Genomic DNA, 18950 nt, shown 5'->3' on the forward strand with positions numbered 1-18950 from the left:
GGCATGGGTCCCCAGAACCTCAAAAGGTTCTACAGCTGCACCATCGAGAGCATCCTGACCGGTCGCATCACCACCTGGTATGGCAACTGCTCAGCATCTGACCTATATAGTAGGCGGTGTCAGAGGAAGGCCCAGTGAAGAAGCCCCCCCTCTGTTTTTACACTACTGCTACTCGCTGTTTATTATCTATGCATAGTCACTTTACAAATTACCTCGACTAACCTGTACTCCCGCACATCGACTTGGTACCGGTACCCCCTGTATATAGCCTCGTTATTGTTATGTAATTTTCTTGTTACTTTTTGATTTGATTCAATTTCTTACTTTTCTTTATTTAGTAAATATTTTCTTAACTCTATTTCTTTAACTGCATTGTTGATTAAGGGCTTGTAAGTAAGCATTTCACGGTAAGGTCTACACCTGTTTGTATTCGGCGCATGTGACAAAGTACAATTTGATTTGATTTGTGAAACTGGAGATGATTCCTGTCGTTTACTCCCTGTCTTCTGTGTGTGTGTTTCTCTAACTTGCATTGTGTGTGTGTGTGTGTTGGTGAGAACGGTTACATGCACACAATAATGAGATTTTTGTGGATAATCAGATTAATATAATAGTTTGATTTAAATCATTTACATGCTTTGTAAGAATGATTTCCCTAATAATAATCCTGTTTACATGGACACATCTGAAATCAGGCTACCTGATGGCACTCTGATAAATGCAGAAAATCCCCAATCAAAATAAATGTTCTACCACAGCGACCATGTTATTTTTGGGAAGCATATTTGATTCTGAGTTTGGACATCTAAAGATTGTATGTGAAAACTATTTGTAAGACATCCATTCAGTTGTTCCTAACTCACTTCACTGGCGCTAAAGAGGGAGACTCGCTGGGCTGGTGCTAGCACATGAACAGATCAAACACACCACTGGAACGTCCATTAAGGTGTTTACATGTCCTCATCATTCTAAAGATTGCTCAGAAAACCAGGTTTTAATCGGCGTATTCTTACTTCCATCTGTGACCTTACGCCAATTTTTAAGATAAGCAGAGTAAGGTGTTTACATGACTTATCTGCCATAATCAGTTTTAATATCAAATTATTACTGTGCATATAAACGTACTCGGTGTGAGCGTGTGTATTCCCCTGCCAGTGTGTCTGGAGGAGTCCACCCGCTGGTGCCCAGCTCCTCCTTGCCCCAGGCCAGGGCCTGCGGAGCTGAGCCAGGCCTTGACCTAATGGCTACCATTCTGAAGGGGAAATGGAGTGTGTGTAATCCAGGTCACTGATACCTCCTACAGTAGCCTCCCTGTGTCTTCTTCTTCTCCCTCCCCTCCTCTCTTTCTCCCTCTGACCAACCCCAGCTGCTCGCTTTCAGCACTGTCAGAGTGGACGGTCTGACATCGCCCCACTCACTCCTCTAGAGTCTAGTGGTTCCCAACTTTCCCAGTGGGACTTGCCTCCACAACCCATTCTGTAGAGACTGAGATGTTGGCATTGGGGTTGGGATCAATTCCATTTCAATTCCAGTCAATTCAGGAAGTACACTGAAGTTCTCTTTAGAAGTTCGCCAAGTCTAACTGTTACAAAGGTATCACCTCAAGCACAAATCTGCGTGGTGGTGAGCTGCATGGCAAATTACTGTATGAGTCCAACCAGAGTTGGGGTCAATTCCATTTAAATTCAGAAAGTAAACCATATTCCAATTCCACATTTTCCTCATTGAAGAGAATTGGAATATGGTTTACTTTCTGAATTGAAATGGAATTAACCCCAACCCTGGTTGGCATCATACAGTAATTTGCAATGCAGCTCACCACCAGACCGATTTGTGCTTGAGGTAATAGCTTTATAGCGGTTAGACGTGGCGAACTTCTAAAGAGGGACAACCCAGCTACACATGAGCTCAAGGGTGTTTATTCAGTTGCTGTGGGCTTTCTGCCACACACTCAACTTCTTTCCAGTATGAATTATTGATGAGCGGCTTTACCAAGAAATGTTTAAATTAAATCTTTGTCAATACTATCTATTCCATGCTAGCGTATCTTTCTTCTATTATATAACGTGTTGGCAAAGACATCCACAACTGTCTGGAGAGTAGAGGATGTCCAATTCTGACAGATTTCTCTCCAGAGAAACTAACATCCTGCTCCTCCCTTCCACTAATGTGAAAGTAAGTTAATACCCCAGTGTAGCAGTTTCATGCTGTTAATGATTAAGTTCCATTTGTAACACGGATGTTGTTCTTGCCAAGTCTTCATCCAGATAATACTGATATCTCTGACACCATGGCTGTGTTTACACAGGCAACCCAATTCTGATCCCCCCCACACTAATTGGTCTTTTGACCAATCAGATCAGCTCTGAAAAAGATCTGCTGTGATTTGTCGAAATATCAGAATTGGGCTGCCTGTGTAAACACAGCCCATTTGGGTGAAGCTACCTCATACTAATTTGGTTGTATGGCATGATTGGCATCCTTTGATGGTTTACCGTTGGAATTCCCGCTATCATCATTACCTCTGTGTCTAGTTCTGAATTATTTCACCTGGACACTATATCACTGTATAGCTTACTATATAACTCTCACCTTTCAGCTGTGACAGAGACCCAATCAGAGGGGGAGACGGACAGAGAGGGGAAATAGAAGGGGGAGGAAACGGAGTGAGAGACTGAGTGGGAGACGGATGGTGTGGGACAGACTGGACCACGGTGAGAACCAGCCAGAGAGGTTTGGAAAGGGCCAGAGCTCTGGTATGTGTTATATTCTCCTAGGTTCCTGACAGATGTCTGTAGGCCTGTCTACGTCCTACGCCGGTGCTCAGTCTGCAGCCAGTCAGAGGAGCGTGGGAATGGTGAGAGTCCTCCAGAAAAAGCTCACGTGCGGTCTGTCCCAAGGACCCGTTTGGCAGTCTGTCCATCAATACTGTTATCTAGGTAGTGTCTGTTGACAGGAAGCCTCACAGTCTCCTCACAGTTGGCTGTCTGCTGTGAGAATCCCTCTCAGGTTGGAATGTCCTGTTTGATCATGTTCCTGTCTGTTGTAGTTCAGAGGCAGACATCAATGTTGTTTTATATCCTCTTTTATCACAGTATTTTGTGTAATCTTCTCTTTTCTCATTAAAGGGCAGGGAATTTAAGAGCCCCTGTTGGCTACGATTTTGTAGCTAGATGTAAAAAGTTAACATACAGCACCAATTTGACCCACAAAGAGTTAAAGTTCCTTAAACTGGGAACATTATAGCATCAAACAGGACACTTAAAAGTTCATAACAAGGTTCTTGCTTCGCTATGAGTAGAAAGTATTGAACCTGGCGCCGACGAGGATGGCGGCCTCGCGACTAGCTCTTAGGAAACTTTGCAGTATTTTTTTTTTTTTTAATGTATTATGTTTTATATTATTAGCTCTTAGATATGACTTGTTAGATTTTACTGCTCTGTCGGAGCTAGAAGCACAAGCATTCCGACTGCACCCGCAATAACATCTGCTAAACACGTGTATGTGACAAATAAAATTTGATTTGATTTGAAAGTGGAAAGGGAGCCGTAACAATGTCCCAGTGGTGTTGTTGTGGAGAAGCCCACTGAGTCACGCTTCCTGTTTCGCCCATGCCGGGGTCATTGTCCTGGGAGTGGATGAAGGAAGTAGGCCTCGCCATGGCGACCACACAGGACTGGTCCTGTTTACACTCCCTGTCTCCAGCGCTCTTTTCCATGCAAACCCCTTCAGTGGTATTAATAGCAGTTCCTTTCAGGAACCTGCTATTGAGTTCACTGGCATGACAAAGCCTGTTGGATTGTTGGGCCCAGAGTGACTAGTATTTTCTGAAAGGTCCATGAACCATCTCTTTACTGTATGCAGTGAGGGGACAGCATAGCCCATTGAAGGCTGGCCATGTTGATAGAGATTGAAGACCTGCTACCTACCTCAAGAGTTCTAAAGATTAGCTCATAAGAGAATGCTATTATGGTGGCCATCTTTGATTTAGGTCAAGGTGCCTTATTCTTCAAAGTTGGAGTCTTTGTTGACAGTGGACTACTAGGTTACGTTGACATTTAACTGCTGAAATGAAATGGTGTCCTTTCATTGCAAAGTCAACATGAAATCAATTAACATGGCTATACACATGGTTACGGGTGTAGTTATTCTTGGCTAAGTAGTGACATGATCTTCCTGCTACAGACTCTGTTTGACCTGGCTTGTCACTGACCAGGCCTGGATGTCTCTCTTCTAGAGTTGCAAGTTTTACAAGGCTGTAAAAAGGCCATTTAGGCTTGGCCGTGTGGTGGGATTGCGCTCCCATTTCTATCCAACTTTACATTTTAACGAAAGCCCGTCTCAACAAAAACAACTGTTTTTGTAATTGTAATCTCCTCTCAGTAATTGTAAGTGTCGTCTGTCAAACTCCTCAAGCACTTTGTCCTGAGGTCCATGTGTCTTACTGAGAACGTGCCGTTGCTATAGTTGTTGTTCTGAATAGGCCTATTGTTTTGTTTAGCTCTCTAGTCACAATTCTGTTTTCTTCATTGAATGTGGAATTAGAGCCCTTTTGAAGAGGATCGGCACAGTCTAGCATCCGATCGTCTCTAGTGCACCTTCCCCCTTTCTCTAGCGAGCAAGCGCTCCTTGTTCTGTGACCGCACACTGTGCTAACTGGGCTGTGGTAATACTAGCCCCAGCATGGCAAAGCTCTTATTTTAGCAATGACACATGGCACTGTCACCCTGACCCGCCAAACAAACTCCTCCCGGCCTCCTCAGCGAGACTGCTTCGTATTTGTGTACGAGTGCAAATCCACAGTTGTGCCATCACCACACACCTGTCAGCGTTTAGCGCGGGGCAAACATCTTCCTATTATAGCAGGCATGTGGAGGGAGTTAACATGGCGGTTGTATTTCGTTTAGAATACCCATGATTATCTCCGTGCTGTGTCGTGCTACACAGGTCCAGGGAGCCTTTGGTCGGCTGTAATTACAGTGAGAACGGTGAAGTTTGGAAGGGATGTGTCAGTTGGGTTAGCCACATGCTAGCATGCTACCCTGCTAGGTTCACAGGTTAGCGTTATTGCACTTTGTGTAAGCTCAAACTCTGCTTGACTTTATTTCTCAAAATTTAGGCCTAGGCATGTCTCTTTTAGACATTGTGATTGAATTACTAAAGTATTTGTGATATCTTATCAATGAAATTGTAAACAGGGCACCAGTTTGGCCTTGTATTTAGTGAGGAAGGAACTTCAAGTAGGCATAGGTGAAGGTGTGACATACAGGCTCCAATCTCATCCTGTTTCACCTTCATCAAAGAGTTAACCTCTTGGCCAAGTCAGAGAGGCTGAAGGATCAGCCTCTCTGTTCCCACTCAGAGGAGAAGCCGGTGACGTCCCGGCCCTTTAAGTGACTTGGCACAGTAGCAGTGTTTCTGTTGGCTTTGAAGGCGTGGGGGAGCCATGTTTCCTCTCCTTGTGCTGACCCCGGCCTACTGACTCAGGTGTCTCCTTCCAGCTCACAGTTCATACGCTGTACGCAAATAGTTATGACAAGCCCTGTGTTAAGGTTCTGTCAGTGAATCATAGAGACTGCATCAAAGTCGAGCTACTATAAATGTTTCCTCCCTCTTTGGCTCTTTCTTCTCACAGAATTCCTGGCTGTCGTTTGATCAAGAGCTTTTGAGAGTGTGTTTATATCAGAGTAGCAGTTGACGCCTGAACAAAGTTCTGAGAGGCCATGTTTGTGTTGTTTTCTCTGTGGCTGTAAGGAGTCCACATGTTGTTTCTTCAATGTAGATGGCTTTCCAGCCCGGCATGACAGTGTGCCTGAATCATGTGAATTTCTTTGTTTTCCACTTATCTGTTTATTCACTTACCACATTTGATTGAATAGGGCCCTTACTGGAAAAGGCAATATCCTGCTAGCCCACCAAGTAGCCTGCATTTTCAACCTTTAACATTGTTTATTGCCACATCATCCGTTTTACAATGACATACACATCTTAAAAACAAGGTCAAGGAAAATGGAACAAAACGTTTTTGTGCAAAAAACATTTAGCTACGGGAAAAATTGACTCGAGCTCTTTGCGTGTTTACCTCTTCCCTTCTTTCATTGGTTAGCCGTGAGTTTCTCCTCAAACAGCGGCGTTTTTTAGAGCAGGCTTTTGGATTTCCAAAGGGTGTTTTTGAGGAGTTGCCAGCGCACCACATCAGACGTGTACTACGAGCTAGGATGTCTGTTCTCCCCTTGATACACTCTCTTAAGTCACATCTGCTTGGATTCACTGATGAGCTACTATCAGTGGTCTGTTTACATAGTTTACTTTGATATTGTACATATTGTAGGTCAGACACTTTACAGCTTAAACTTCCCGATTTCAACTTCAATTGCGGTAATGCTTCTGGCAATGCGTTTAGACTATATGTTACAAACATTGAAAGACTTGTGTTCGTGTGACATTGATTTGAAGAATGGAACACAAAGTTGAGTGTAATGGGCTACATGTGAAGGGTTGATGGACATTTAGCTAACGTTGTTCTATTCCAGTTAAACGGAGGGAGCGATAGACGGAGCCAGGCAGAGACAGTGCTTGAATTAGACGTGGTGTGGTGATTCAGGAGCCTCTTGCCTTGGTTGTGGGGATATTATCCCAGAAAACGTTTTCCTATGCACCCACTACTGGTCTCACTGTGCCAACACCACCACAGAGGACTATTTACTCTGCAAATGGAGCGTCTGCCTGTTGAGCTCTCATTTCAGGGGAGGAAAGAGGAGAAGAGGGCGAAGGAGAAGAAATGGTGAAGGATTGGAGACGAGCCGAGAGGATATAGACCGGCAAGAAAAGGACAAAGAATAGAGAGTAGAAGAGAGGGAGAAGGAGAGCACATGCATACTTCCCACTGTATAGGGTGGGTATAGGGTATAGTCCCCTGTAGCTCAGTTGGTAGAGCATGGCGCTTGCAACGCCAGGGTTGTGGGTTCGTTTCCCACGGGGGGCCAGTATGAAAATGTATGCACTCACTTAACTGTAAGTCGCTCTGGATAAGAGCGTCCGCTAAATGACGTAAAATGTAAATGTAAATAGGGCTGTGGTGCGTTTCGACAGGCCGCTGACAGACTATGGGCAGGTCCTGGAATCTCTCCCTCTGTCTGTCTCTGAAACACACACATCACACACGTCCTTATCATGAGGCCAGAATAAGGGCTGTGTGAGAGAGGGGGGGTGGGGGAGGGGGGTCACAACCCACACACATATTGTCAGTGGGGAATTTCTGGTGGTGTGAGTTCACTGGTGCACTTCTTTTGATCTGCTAGCCAGCTGAAGCACTACTCTACTCTTCACTACAGAGACATACTCAACATCCTGGAAGGCTGGTTGTACCCCAACTCCCTGTTTTTAAAGGACCTGAAAGGGCTACACTTAGCAACATTCCTGAATGACTGCTTAGAGCGAGAACTCTTTTAAAACCAGACTTTTCTTCTTTTACTTTGAGGGATTAAATTGCTTAATGCCAGCAACTCATAGGATTGAAGATGACTGATATGTATATTGGTTGGGTGGAGAGACACCTCAGTTTGCTCCAGGAGTTTGGGCACACGTCCATGCTTACTTTTCCTCTTCGAGTCAAAAGATAAGGGGATTTGAATGTTTGGTATGTCCTTGAAACTCTGGGGAGAAGGCGTTCAAGCGCAATGTTGTCAGTGGAGTTGTAGCCAATACTGGGATTTGTGCTGTGAACTTGAATTGTCCCAAGGCCCGCCTCAGTCTTTTGATCTGGATCTGGAATGAACACAAAGAGATTTCAATGTATGAAAAGAGATATTCGAAACGTAGACCTTTTGAAGGAACACGAGGTCTTGGAAAACCATGAGACAACATTCTTCTTGTTGGCACACTGTTGCTTGTTTTTTGTTTTACAATTATTTGCATAATGAGTCTAAGTACCGATGAGGTTAGACTGTTGGAGTTGGAGACATGTCTGTTGAGTTTTGTACTGAAGAGGAGGTTGCACGGCTGATTTGCAATTCAAATAGTTTTACCGCTCTGAGCTGACTTGTAACAGAAACATTGGCTGCAGTGCCAGCAGCTGCAGATTTTCTTTCCCGTCAGGTCAAGCAGGACAAAGGGGAAAGCATCCCCCTGTTGACTCTGCAGTCAACCAATGGGTTAGAAACTAGTGGTTGAATCAAGTCACTATATTTTATTTTGGCAAAGATTTGCTTTGCAATATCCCGGGCCTACAAGACGTTCCCTCCTGTAGAATGGCCTACAAGATGTCCCCTCCTGTAAAATGGCCTACAAGATGCCCCCTCCTGTAGAAATGGCCTACAAGATGCTCCCTCCTGTAGAACGGCCTACAAGACGTTCCCTCCTGTAGAAATGGCCTACAAGATGCCCCCTCCTGTAGAAATGGCTTGAACAAAGATGCTCAAATCCAGTAGCCTTTGACTCAATGCTTGGCTAGATAATACTGTTTCACTAACACTGACCCTCTGTTAACAGTGTAAGTTTGTAGCTGCTGTGTAGAGTCATTGACTTCATGCTGAATTGTAGCCTCCCTGTTGACAAGGTCATAACTTGTACCGCTGAGTTACAATGGTGCCGCTGACTTACAATGGTGCCGCTGAGTTACAATGGTGCCGCTGAGTTACAATGGTGCCGCTGAGTTACAATGGTGCCGCTGAGTTACAATGGTGCCGCTGAGTTACAATGGTGCCGCTGAGTTACAATGGTGCCGCTGAGTTACAATGATATATTCCCTCAAGGATCCCTACTGTACATGTCGTGTGAGTGTGTGTCAGGTTGTTTCCTGAGCCTGCATGCTCTCCCCCTCACAGCTCCATCTCACTTTCACCTCTGAACTCCTCGGTATCAATCACCTGACCCACTAGCTGCCAGAGGGATCATTATCTAACCACACACACACACACACACACACACACACACACACACACACAGAGCAGTCCTGTGTGATGTCACTCTTCAACTGTCTTTTCCCTACGAACACCAGACTCACTACTGTGCTCTTTTGACCGGATCTTGCGCTGCGTACTGTACCCCCTCTCACTCAGCCTGATATCCCATGATCCTCTCTGCCTCCGCTGGTTGAACGCCCAGGTCCAGGACTGCTAGAGACGTCACTACAGACCCGGGTTCGATCCCGGGCTGTATCACAACCTGCCGTGATCTGGAGTCCCATAGGGCGACGCACAATTGGCCCAGCGTCGTCCGGGTTACGGGAGGGTTTGGCCGTGGTAGGCCGTCATTGTAAACAAGAATTTGTTCTTAACTGACTAAATAAATAAATAAACATGTTCAGCTGTCAGTGTGTTTGCGGTTGAAGACACACAGCTTCTCAAAACCATTACGTTATAACCTAGGAACTGACCGAACTCGATCCTCCACTTCTCTCAACAATGACTGACATTTAATCAGTCAGCACTAATACATTCTACCCTTCTCCTAGTGGGTGACCTTTTTTTTCATTTCTGTGGAGACGTTCTCAATTTTCCCCATTGTTTCCCTGTTAGTGAGTCAGTTTATTTTACTGACTGAGTGTAGAGGGAACTTGGAAAGGGCACACACACACACACTGCGGGACGTTTTTGTCCCTGTGGGTTCAGTGTGCTGTGTCACACTGAACCCACCAATAGAAAAGGTCCACCACAGGACCTCTATTAGTCCCCACAAACAGCAGCAGCTCTCACTGTCCTCAGGCACCATGACATCATGGCTTAGACATTCCCCCTCTGTCTCTCGCTCTGTTCCTCTCTCTGTCTGTCTCTGTCTATGTCCCTCTCTCTCTCTGGCTATGTCCCTCTGTCTTTGCCGGTCTCTCTCTCTCTGTGTCTCTCTCTCTCTCTCTCTCTCCTCTCCTCTCCTCTCTCTCTCTCCTCTCTCCTCTCCTCTCTCCTCTCTCTCCTCTCTCTCCTCTCCTCTCCTCTCTTCTCTCCTCTCTCTCTCCTCTCTCTCTCTCTCTCTCTCTCTCTCTCTCTCTCTCTCTCTCTCTCTCTCTCTCTTCCTCTCTTCCTCTCTCTCTCTTCTCTCTCTTCTCTCTCTCTCTCCTCTCTCTCTCTTCTCTCTCTCTTCTCTCTCTGTCTCTCTCTCTCTCTCTCTCTCTGTCTCTCTCTCTGTCTCTGTCTCTTCTCTCTTTGTCTCTTTGTCTCTGTCTCTCTTCTTGTCTCTCTGTCTCTCTGTCTCTGTCTCTTGTCTCTGTCTCTGTCTCTGTCTCTGTCTCTGTCTCTGTCTCTGTCTCTGCTCTCTGTCTCTGTCTCTCTCTCTGGGTTGTGTTCACTGATTTTCATATTGACACACTATCAGTGTATGTTGACGGTGTAACGTGTTGTTCTGGTGTTCCGAGTATCTAGACCACTTTTGTTCTCTACAGTATACTACTATAGCCTAATTCTCCTGCTGGAAGGATTGTGTTGACTTGGGCCGAGAGTTGTGTAGCTTTAATGGCAGTTTAAAAACAGACTGCTGGTTGGAATCATCAGTGTGGATGGTCTACTCTACACTGTTTTTAACCTGGATAGTAGGTTTTATTTGATTGAATACACAGTTGTCATATACCATACTACTACTAGTCAGTACACAGCACTCTAAGAAATACCACTCACCCTGCAAACATACAATCCTCTAACACATGCACTCCACCCCATTATCAACTTCAGTGTTGGGCTGACACAAGCTCCCCCCCTCTACCTCAGCTGTGAATAAAAGGATTGTGCATCTCCAATCCAAACTGGAGATGAGAACCTGGACCCCCCTCCCCCCCAGACAGTTGCAGTGATTGCTAAGGGCTGGTGATTCCCTGGAGAGCGTTAGTTGATTGTCCTGATGTGGTGAACATGGGTCAGCATGGCCAACCAGTCAGCCACGGAGGGAGAACAACCCTACATCTACTAACCCCTATCCTTTAAGCAGTGCACTGGCCATCTGCTCTGCCACCCGGCCGGCCGGGGGGGGGGGGGTTTCAATGTAGGCTGTTAGGAAATGGGAGAGAAGGGTGCAGCGTTGAATTAGGGCCCAGCTGGAGCCTGCAGTCCACTTTGCACGCCACCTATATGCTTCCCTGTTCCATTTCCTGTTTTAATTTTTTTCTCCCCACATGTACGTTTTTATGGGCAGGAACAGTTTTGTTCTTAGCAACAGAAAAAACACAGTGTATTGGACTGACAAAGCAGCATCTGTGTATTTGAGGAATTGAGGTAAAAACATTAATGTTCATATGGCAAACGGTTCTCATTGGCTCTGGTATTGGACATTCAATAATTACATTGCCTATGCAAAAAAAATATGACACAACATTAGTGAAAACCTGAATATCAATGCTACCTTTGTACGCTCTGTGTGAGGTATTGTGTGTGGTTTCTGTTTCAGTATAGGCTCCAGGGGTGGGTGTGTGAGTGTGTGTGTGTGTGTGATGTGTGTGTGAGTGAGAGAGAGAATACTGATTTTTGTAGGCCATTTATATGGTCCATCCTTCAATCAAATGTATTTTACAAAGCCTTTTTACATCAGCAGTTGTCACAAAGTGTTGATGAGTTTAGGACAGTCCAGTGGGACAGAGAGGTTCTGTCTCTGACTCTCATAATGCTCTTCTCTTTTCTCTGTGGACACCAGTCACCCCGTCAGGACTTTTGGGTGTGTATTAAGGTTGTGAATGGTGTTATTGTGTGTTGAGTGGAGAAGCTGGCAGCTGCTAGTCTTGGCATGCGGATGGAGCGCTGCTGTGCAGTGTAATCTAGTGGGTCCAGATGCTGTTATCCCTGAATGATCCAGTCTCTTTATGTTGGGCAGCCAGCTATAAACTCATTTGGACATTTTTCATAGATTACATAATAAAATGCACATTCTGTGGTGGATTCAGTGACTAATGATTTCCGGTGTTATACCTCTCTTTCTGTGTGTTGTCTTGTCATCTCTAACCCTCCTCTCTTTATCTCTGCCTCTTCCAGCTGTGATGTCTTGAGGCAGTCTCCCATCCGGCCCAGCGAAGGACGTGAGGCAGTCTCCCATCCGGCCCAGCGAAGGACGTGAGGCAGTCTCCCATCCGGCCCAGCGAAGGACGTGAGGCAGTCTCCCATCCGGCCCAGCGAAGGACGTGAGGCAGTCTCCCATCCGGCCCAGCGAAGGACGTGAGGCAGTCTCCCATCTGGCCCAGTGAAGGGACGTGCGAGGTCAAGTGACTGCTAATGGGAACCCCTGTGCCACCATGAGCGCTCGTGATGGCGGCCACGGCGGCGGGATCGGCGGCGTGGGCACGCTGGGAAGGCGAGGACGCTACGAGGACTCAGAGTTTACCCTGCGCATCTACCCGGGCTCCCTGGCTGAGGGCACCATCTACTGCCCCGTCAGCGCCCGCAAGAGCACCACAGCTGCCGAGGCCATCGAGCGATGCCTGGAGCGCCTGCGTCTCGACCGCGACCGCTGCTACGTGCTAGCCGAGGTAAAGGAATTTGGCGGGGAAGAATGGATCCTGAACCCCAGCGACTGCCCTGTCCAGCGGATGATGCTGTGGCCCCGCGGGGCTCTGGAGCAGCGCTCGGGCTCGGGCGGCGGGGAGGACTACCGCTTCCTGCTGCGGCAGAAGAACCTGGATGGCTCCATCCACTACGGCGGCAGCCTGCAGATGTGGCTGCGTGTGACCGAGGAGCGCCGGCGCATGACAGAGCGTGGCCTGCTGCCACAGGAAGAGGCCAGGGGTGACCATGCCGACTTGTGCCGCCTGCCGGAGCTCACCGAGCGCTCGCTGCTGGACAACCTACGCTCGCGCTTCCGCCAGGAGAGGATTTACACCTACGTAGGCAGCATCCTCATCGTCATTAACCCCTTCCAGTTCCTCCCCATCTATAACCCTAAGTACGTGAAGATGTACGACAACCACGCTCTGGGAGACCTGGAGCCGCACATCTACGCCGTGGCGGACGTGGCCTACCACGCCATGCTGCAGCGGCGGAGGAACCAGTGCATCGTCATCTCTGGGGAGAGCGGCTCAGGGAAGACCCAGAGCACCAACTTCCTGATTCACCACCTGACCGCCCTCAGCCAGAAGGGATTCGCCAGCGGGGTGGAGCAGATCATTCTGGGGGCGGGGCCAGTGTTGGAGGTAAGGACACCCGTTGAATAAACAATGCTGTGGAAGTGGAATTTGCAACAGTGATGTTTATTTTGTCGCTGAGTTTTCTGCAGCCATTTTCCTCTCAAGGATTTACTGTATTTGAGTTGCGACAAAATTAGCCAAAAGGCTTTTGTTCTGTTTCAGTCAGCCAGTCTACGGTGCTGTTTCAGTCAGCCAGTCTACGGTGCTGTTTCAGTCAGCCAGTCTACGGTGCTGTTTCAGTCAGCCAGTCTACGGTGCTGTTTCAGTCAGCCAGTCTACGGTGCTGTTTCAGTCAGCCTGTCTACGGTGCTGTTTCAGTCAGCCAGTCTACGGTGCTGTTTCAGTCAGCCAGTCTACGGTGCTGTTTCAGTCAGCCTGTCTACAATGTCTCATATCAATCTATGTGTAGTGTAGGTAGCACAGTAGCTGTGGTTGATAAAAACACTTTCAGTAATTAAGAGACTGTTGCCCTATGGTCAACCTGGTTTGTACCTGATAGATGGGATGAGCTGTGTGTTCAGACTGTTGGCTTGGAACGTCAGTAACTTATGCAACAGTGTTTGGCCCCCGCTGTCCCTGTGGCCAGAGTTCTGCTGATCTATATAAGGCTGTATTGCTGCTTTCATCCAGCTGTTCAGGGATTATATTGTACACAGAGGAGCTTTTTCCTCTGCACACAGCAGCTTCTGAATGGCTACAGTTGTGCATTCTTGTTTCACGGTTTCCCCTTGTTTTTGGATGCCAAACCCGGACCTAAACCCAAAGCACCATCCAAGATTGCCTATTTACGAAATGGTTCAATCAAATAAATTCAGAGCAACTGTATCTGTTGAGATGGGCGGCGGCAACAGAGCTTGGAAGGACAAACTCAAAATGAGTTGTTTATTACTGAGTTGTGCTACGTTTGTCAGAGATGAGGTTGTCTGAATAACAAGCCCTGTAGGTTATTTTGGGACACCTTCTATTTCTGAACATTCCAGTCACACCATGTAGCACAGGGATCTACAGACCCTCGAAAGTAAACCACCCCATCCTCTGTCACTCATCTGTACGTCACACAACAACACCTGAACCTTGTTTCACCAGAACACCCTGGCAACTACAGTCACACACCCTGGCAACTACAGTCACACACCCTGGCAACTACAGTCACAGTGCTGTCACTGACAGGTCTGGATAGCAAAAACTTGATGCACTTTTCTGTCTCGGGCGTTCGCCGTCTGACTGCAGTCTGTTTACAGTAGCTTGGGTTTCATTGAACGTGGGCGTGCACACATTCCTTCTGACATTCCTTGAAGAGGACTACAGAGTGGCACCACACTATTGTTTTAGGGGGCTTTGGAAAGTGTACTATTGTTTTAGGGGGCTTTGGAAAGTGTACTATTGTTTAAGGGGACCTTTGGAAAGTATACTATTGTTTTAGGGGGCTTTGGAAAGTGTGCTATTGTTTAAGGGGACCTTTGGAAAGTGTACTATTGTTTTAGGGGGCTTTGGAAAGTGTACTATTGTTTAAGGGGACTTTTGGAAAGTGTACTATTGTTTAAGGGGACTTTTGGAAAGTGTACTATTGTTTAAGGGGACTTTTGGAAAGTGTACTATTGTTTAAGGGGACCTTTGGAAAGTGTGCTATTGTTTTAGGGGGCTTTGGAAAGTGTACTATTGTTTTAGGGGACCTTTGGAAAGTGTACTATTGTTTAAGGGGACTTTTGGAAAGTGTACTATTGTTTAAGGGGACTTTTGGAAAGTGTACTATTGTTTAAGGGGACTTTTGGAAAGTGTACTATTGTTCAAGGGGACCTTTGGAAAGTGTACTATTGTTTTAGGGGGCTTTGGAAAGTGTACTATTGTTTAAGGGGACCTTTGGAAAGTGTACTATTGTTTAAGGGGACCTTTGGAAAGTGTACTATTGTTTAAGGGGACCTTTGGAAAGTGTGCTATTGTTTAAGGGGACCTTTGGAAAGTGTGCTATTGTTTTAGGGGGCTTTGGAAAGTGTACTATTGTTTTAGGGGACCTTTGGAAAGTGTACTATTGTTTAAGGGGACCTTTGGAAAGTGTACTATTGTTTTAGTGTTGTGAACTAATTGTAATAACTGGACAAGCAGATGTTTTGGTCGACCCTGATTTGGTGTGCGGTACTTACTTGCCTCATTCTATATGAGGACATGAACACCTATACTGTAGGCCTATTACAAGTCAAGTGTTTGAGGGAGCAATATTCATATAGATTCATCCAGCCGTACTGTTAAAGCTGTGTCTGATACCAGTCTGAAAGCCAAGTGCATGAAATGACAAAACATGACCAAGATCAAGGGGCGCTATTTTTTTTTACAGCCTTCAGTTCAGCCGGCTAGCATTCCATGAACGCCATTTGCGGTGCCTGTCTCTACTCTGGAGAGCTAATGTGTAAGCGCAGTGGGTTAATCTCTAACACGCCAGCACAACTGAGTGGTTTTTGAGGGCAGAGGTGCACCATTTCATTGTTTGCACAGAGAGATTGCGTATCTGCCCTTTACTGATTAGTAATGCTAGGGCCCAGGAGAGATGCTAGGGCCCAGGAGGGATGCTAGGGCCCAGGAGGGATGCTAGGGCCCAGGAGGGATGCTAGGGCCCAGGAGGGATGCTAGGGCCCAGGAGAGATGCTAGGGCCCAGGAGAGATGCTAGGGCCCAGGAGGGATGCTAGGAACTAGGAGAGAGAGAGTAAGGGAACTAGGGGAGAGGGAGTAAGGGAACTAGGGGAGAGGGAGTAAGGGAACTAGGGAGAGGGAGTAAGGGAACTAGGAGAGAGGGAGTAAGGGAACTAGGGCCTACTGTCTAGTGCAGTCCACTCTATAGCTGACTAGTACCAATATTGATGTCTTCTTTTCCTCGTCTGCTCATGATCTCTGACCGTGGAACTGGCCCCAACCTTGGAGATGGAACACACCTCACCCAGACAGTCTAACCTTGGACCACTCTAGAAGGGACATTGGCTTCAAGAGGTATAGGGAAGTAGCAGTGTGAACTTGGCGTTAGGGCTATTGATCCAAGGTGCATTTCTACGAGCTAGTTGTGCAGAACAGAATCCTGCTCCCCTCTAATATTCTGAACAGAACTTTTAAGAATGTTGTTAAGGTTGAATTAAGACCCTGGGAGAGTCTCCATTGCATACTCCTCTCTCTTCGCCTCCTTCTCAAAACCCATTGGAGGAGAAGGTCAGAGGGGGGAGGGACCTCTGGCATTCTCATCCAATCGGTTTTGAGAAGGAGGCAAGGAGAGAAGACGTGAGGAGTATGCCATGGAGATCTTCCCTGTCTTTTCATTCCTCTCTCACTCCCTTTGATGGACATTACCTTGACTTGACTCTCCCTCCCTTTGATGGACATTACCTTGACTTGACTCTCCCTCCCTTCAATGGTACATTACCTTGACTTGACTCTCCCTCCCTTTGATGGACATTACCTTGACTTGACTCTCCCTCCCTTCGATGGTACATTACCTTGACTTGACTCTCCCTCCCTTCGATGGTACATTACCTTGACTTGACTCTCCCTCCCTTCGATGGTACATTACCTTGACTTGACTCGCCCTCCCTTCGATGGTACATTACCTTGACTTGACTCTCCCTCCCTTTGATGGTACATTACCTTGACTTGACTCTCCCTCCCTTCAATGGTACATTACCTTGACTTGACTCTCCCTCCCTTCGATGGTACATTACCTTGACTTGACTCTCCCTCCCTTCGATGGTACATTACCTTGACTTGACTCTCACTCCCTTTGATGGTACATTACCTTGACTTGACTCTCCCTCCCTTCGATGGTACATTACCTTGACTTGACTCTCCCTCCCTTCGATGGTACATTACCTTGACTTGACTCTCCCTCCCTTTGATGGTACATTACCTTGACTTGACTCTCCCTCCCTTTGATGGTACATTACCTTGACTTGACTCTCCCTCCCTTTGATGGTACATTACCTTGACTTGACTCTCCCTCCCTTCGATGGTACATTACCTTGACTTGACTCTCCCTCCCTTCGATGGTACATTACCTTGACTTGACTCTCCCTCCCTTTGATGGTACATTACCTTGACTTGACTCTCCCTCCCTTTCAATGGTACATTACCTTGACTTGACTCTCCCTCCCTTCGATGGTACATTACCTTGACTTGACTCTCCCTCCCTTTGATGGTACATTACCTTGACTTGACTCTCCCTCCCTTTGATGGTACATTACCTTGACTTGACTCTCCCTCCCTTCGATGGTACATTACCTTGACTTGACTCTCCCTCCCTTTGATGGTACATTACCTTGACTTGACTCTCCCTCCCTTTGATGGTACATTACCTTGACTTGACTCTCCCTCCCTTCGATGGTACATTACCTTGACTTGACTCTCCCTCCCTTTGATGGTACATTACCTTGACTTGACTCTCCCTCCCTTTGATGGTACATTATCTTTACTTGACTCTCACTCCCACTCAAACATGGGGAGGAGGGCTGGGTCGGCTACCATTTCACTCCTGAGAGAACAATGTGCTACTGGTCTTCACGCTAATGTCAGAGCCCCCTGACTAGCTAGCTAGAGCTAGCTAACACACAGCTAATCCTTGGTCCAGCTGTCAAGCCATTCAGTTGGATCTACAGCAGAGACTATAGAGTAGTGTTACCTGTCAAACCACTAGTTTACCTCAGTCAACTCTAGACCAAAATATACTAACATAGAAATCCATAAGGAGAATATAGCTACATACCTGCTAGCATTGTTCTGACAGAGGTGATTTATGATGCATATTATTCTCTTGGCTTTTGCCTTGAGGTACTAGGCTTTCATCCAGGTTAGCTGTAGAATGAGACACTCCCTTCAAGCACATAGCTCATGCTCTAAATCAATCAAAACATTTTCAAACAAATGTTATTTATAAAGCCCTTTTTACGTCAGCAGATGTCACAAAGTGCTATACAGAAACCCAGCCTAAAACCCCAAACAGTAAGCAATGCAGATGTAGAAGCACGGTGGCTAGGAAAAACTCCCTAGAAAGGCAGAAACTTAGGAAGAAACCTAGAGAGGAACCAGTCTCTGAGGGGTGGCCAGTCCCCTTCTGGCTGTGCCAGTACATGGCCATTAAGGCCAGATTTTTCTCCAAGATGTTCAAACATTCATAGATGACCAGGGTCAAATAATAATCACAGTGGTTGTAGAGGTTGCAACAGGTCAGTACATCAGGAGTAAACGTCACTTGGCTTTTCATAGCTGTGCATTTAGAGGTTGAAATACCAGGTGCGGTAGAGCGAGAGAGTTGAAAACAGCAGGTTTTGGGACAAGGCAGCACGTCCGGTGAACAGGTCAGGGTTCCATAGAGTGGAAACTGGAGCAGCAGCCTACAGCATACAGTAACATTATGGAGGCTGTTTAAGCTAATGGCTCTTTAGCTCACTGCAGTTGCTAATGGCCATAAATGGTTGAGATGCTAAAATGCTATTCCAACATGGATGTAATTGAATGCATAAGCGATCCAATACTTTATAATTGAGCTCTGTTAAAGTGGTAGCACTGCTTATTAAATGCAGTGGATAAGGTCGGATGAGTGTTCGGAGTAGGATATGGTTGACACTTCCTTCAGGGGATATCTATATTACTGTTGCAAAACCAAAGCTGAGCAGACAGTCATTTTCAAATGGCTGTCAGTTGAGAAGCTCACCCCTGGGCCACGGGCACAGACAGGAAGTTAACGCTTGATGGAAGATATCACTTACAAGAGGCTTTACTCTGTTTGGAGCTCTGCCAACACCAGCAGTTAGCTGTTAGCTCATGACATGCCCTGTCTCTCAAGTGCTTGGATTGATTGAGACGAATAGTGAGACTGAAGCTGTC

At 46.6% G+C, this 18950-nt stretch overlaps 1 protein-coding gene across 1 annotated transcript in view; it reads left to right on the forward strand.

The window, feature by feature from the left end:
- The first annotated feature begins 2606 nt into the window (after nucleotides 1-2606).
- The window catches only part of LOC121548154 (unconventional myosin-IXAa), a 138791-nt gene continuing 122447 nt past the window's right edge, over nucleotides 2607-18950 (forward strand). The window contains 2 exon segments of the mRNA XM_045209969.1: nucleotides 2607-2714; nucleotides 11949-13099. Of these exon segments, the coding sequence (XP_045065904.1) occupies nucleotides 12206-13099 (894 nt within the window). The 5' untranslated portion in view covers nucleotides 2607-2714; nucleotides 11949-12205.

The sequence above is a fragment of the Coregonus clupeaformis genome, chromosome 32, assembly GCF_020615455.1.
Source record: "Coregonus clupeaformis isolate EN_2021a chromosome 32, ASM2061545v1, whole genome shotgun sequence".
In the NCBI taxonomy this organism is placed as follows: Eukaryota; Metazoa; Chordata; class Actinopteri; order Salmoniformes; family Salmonidae; genus Coregonus; species Coregonus clupeaformis.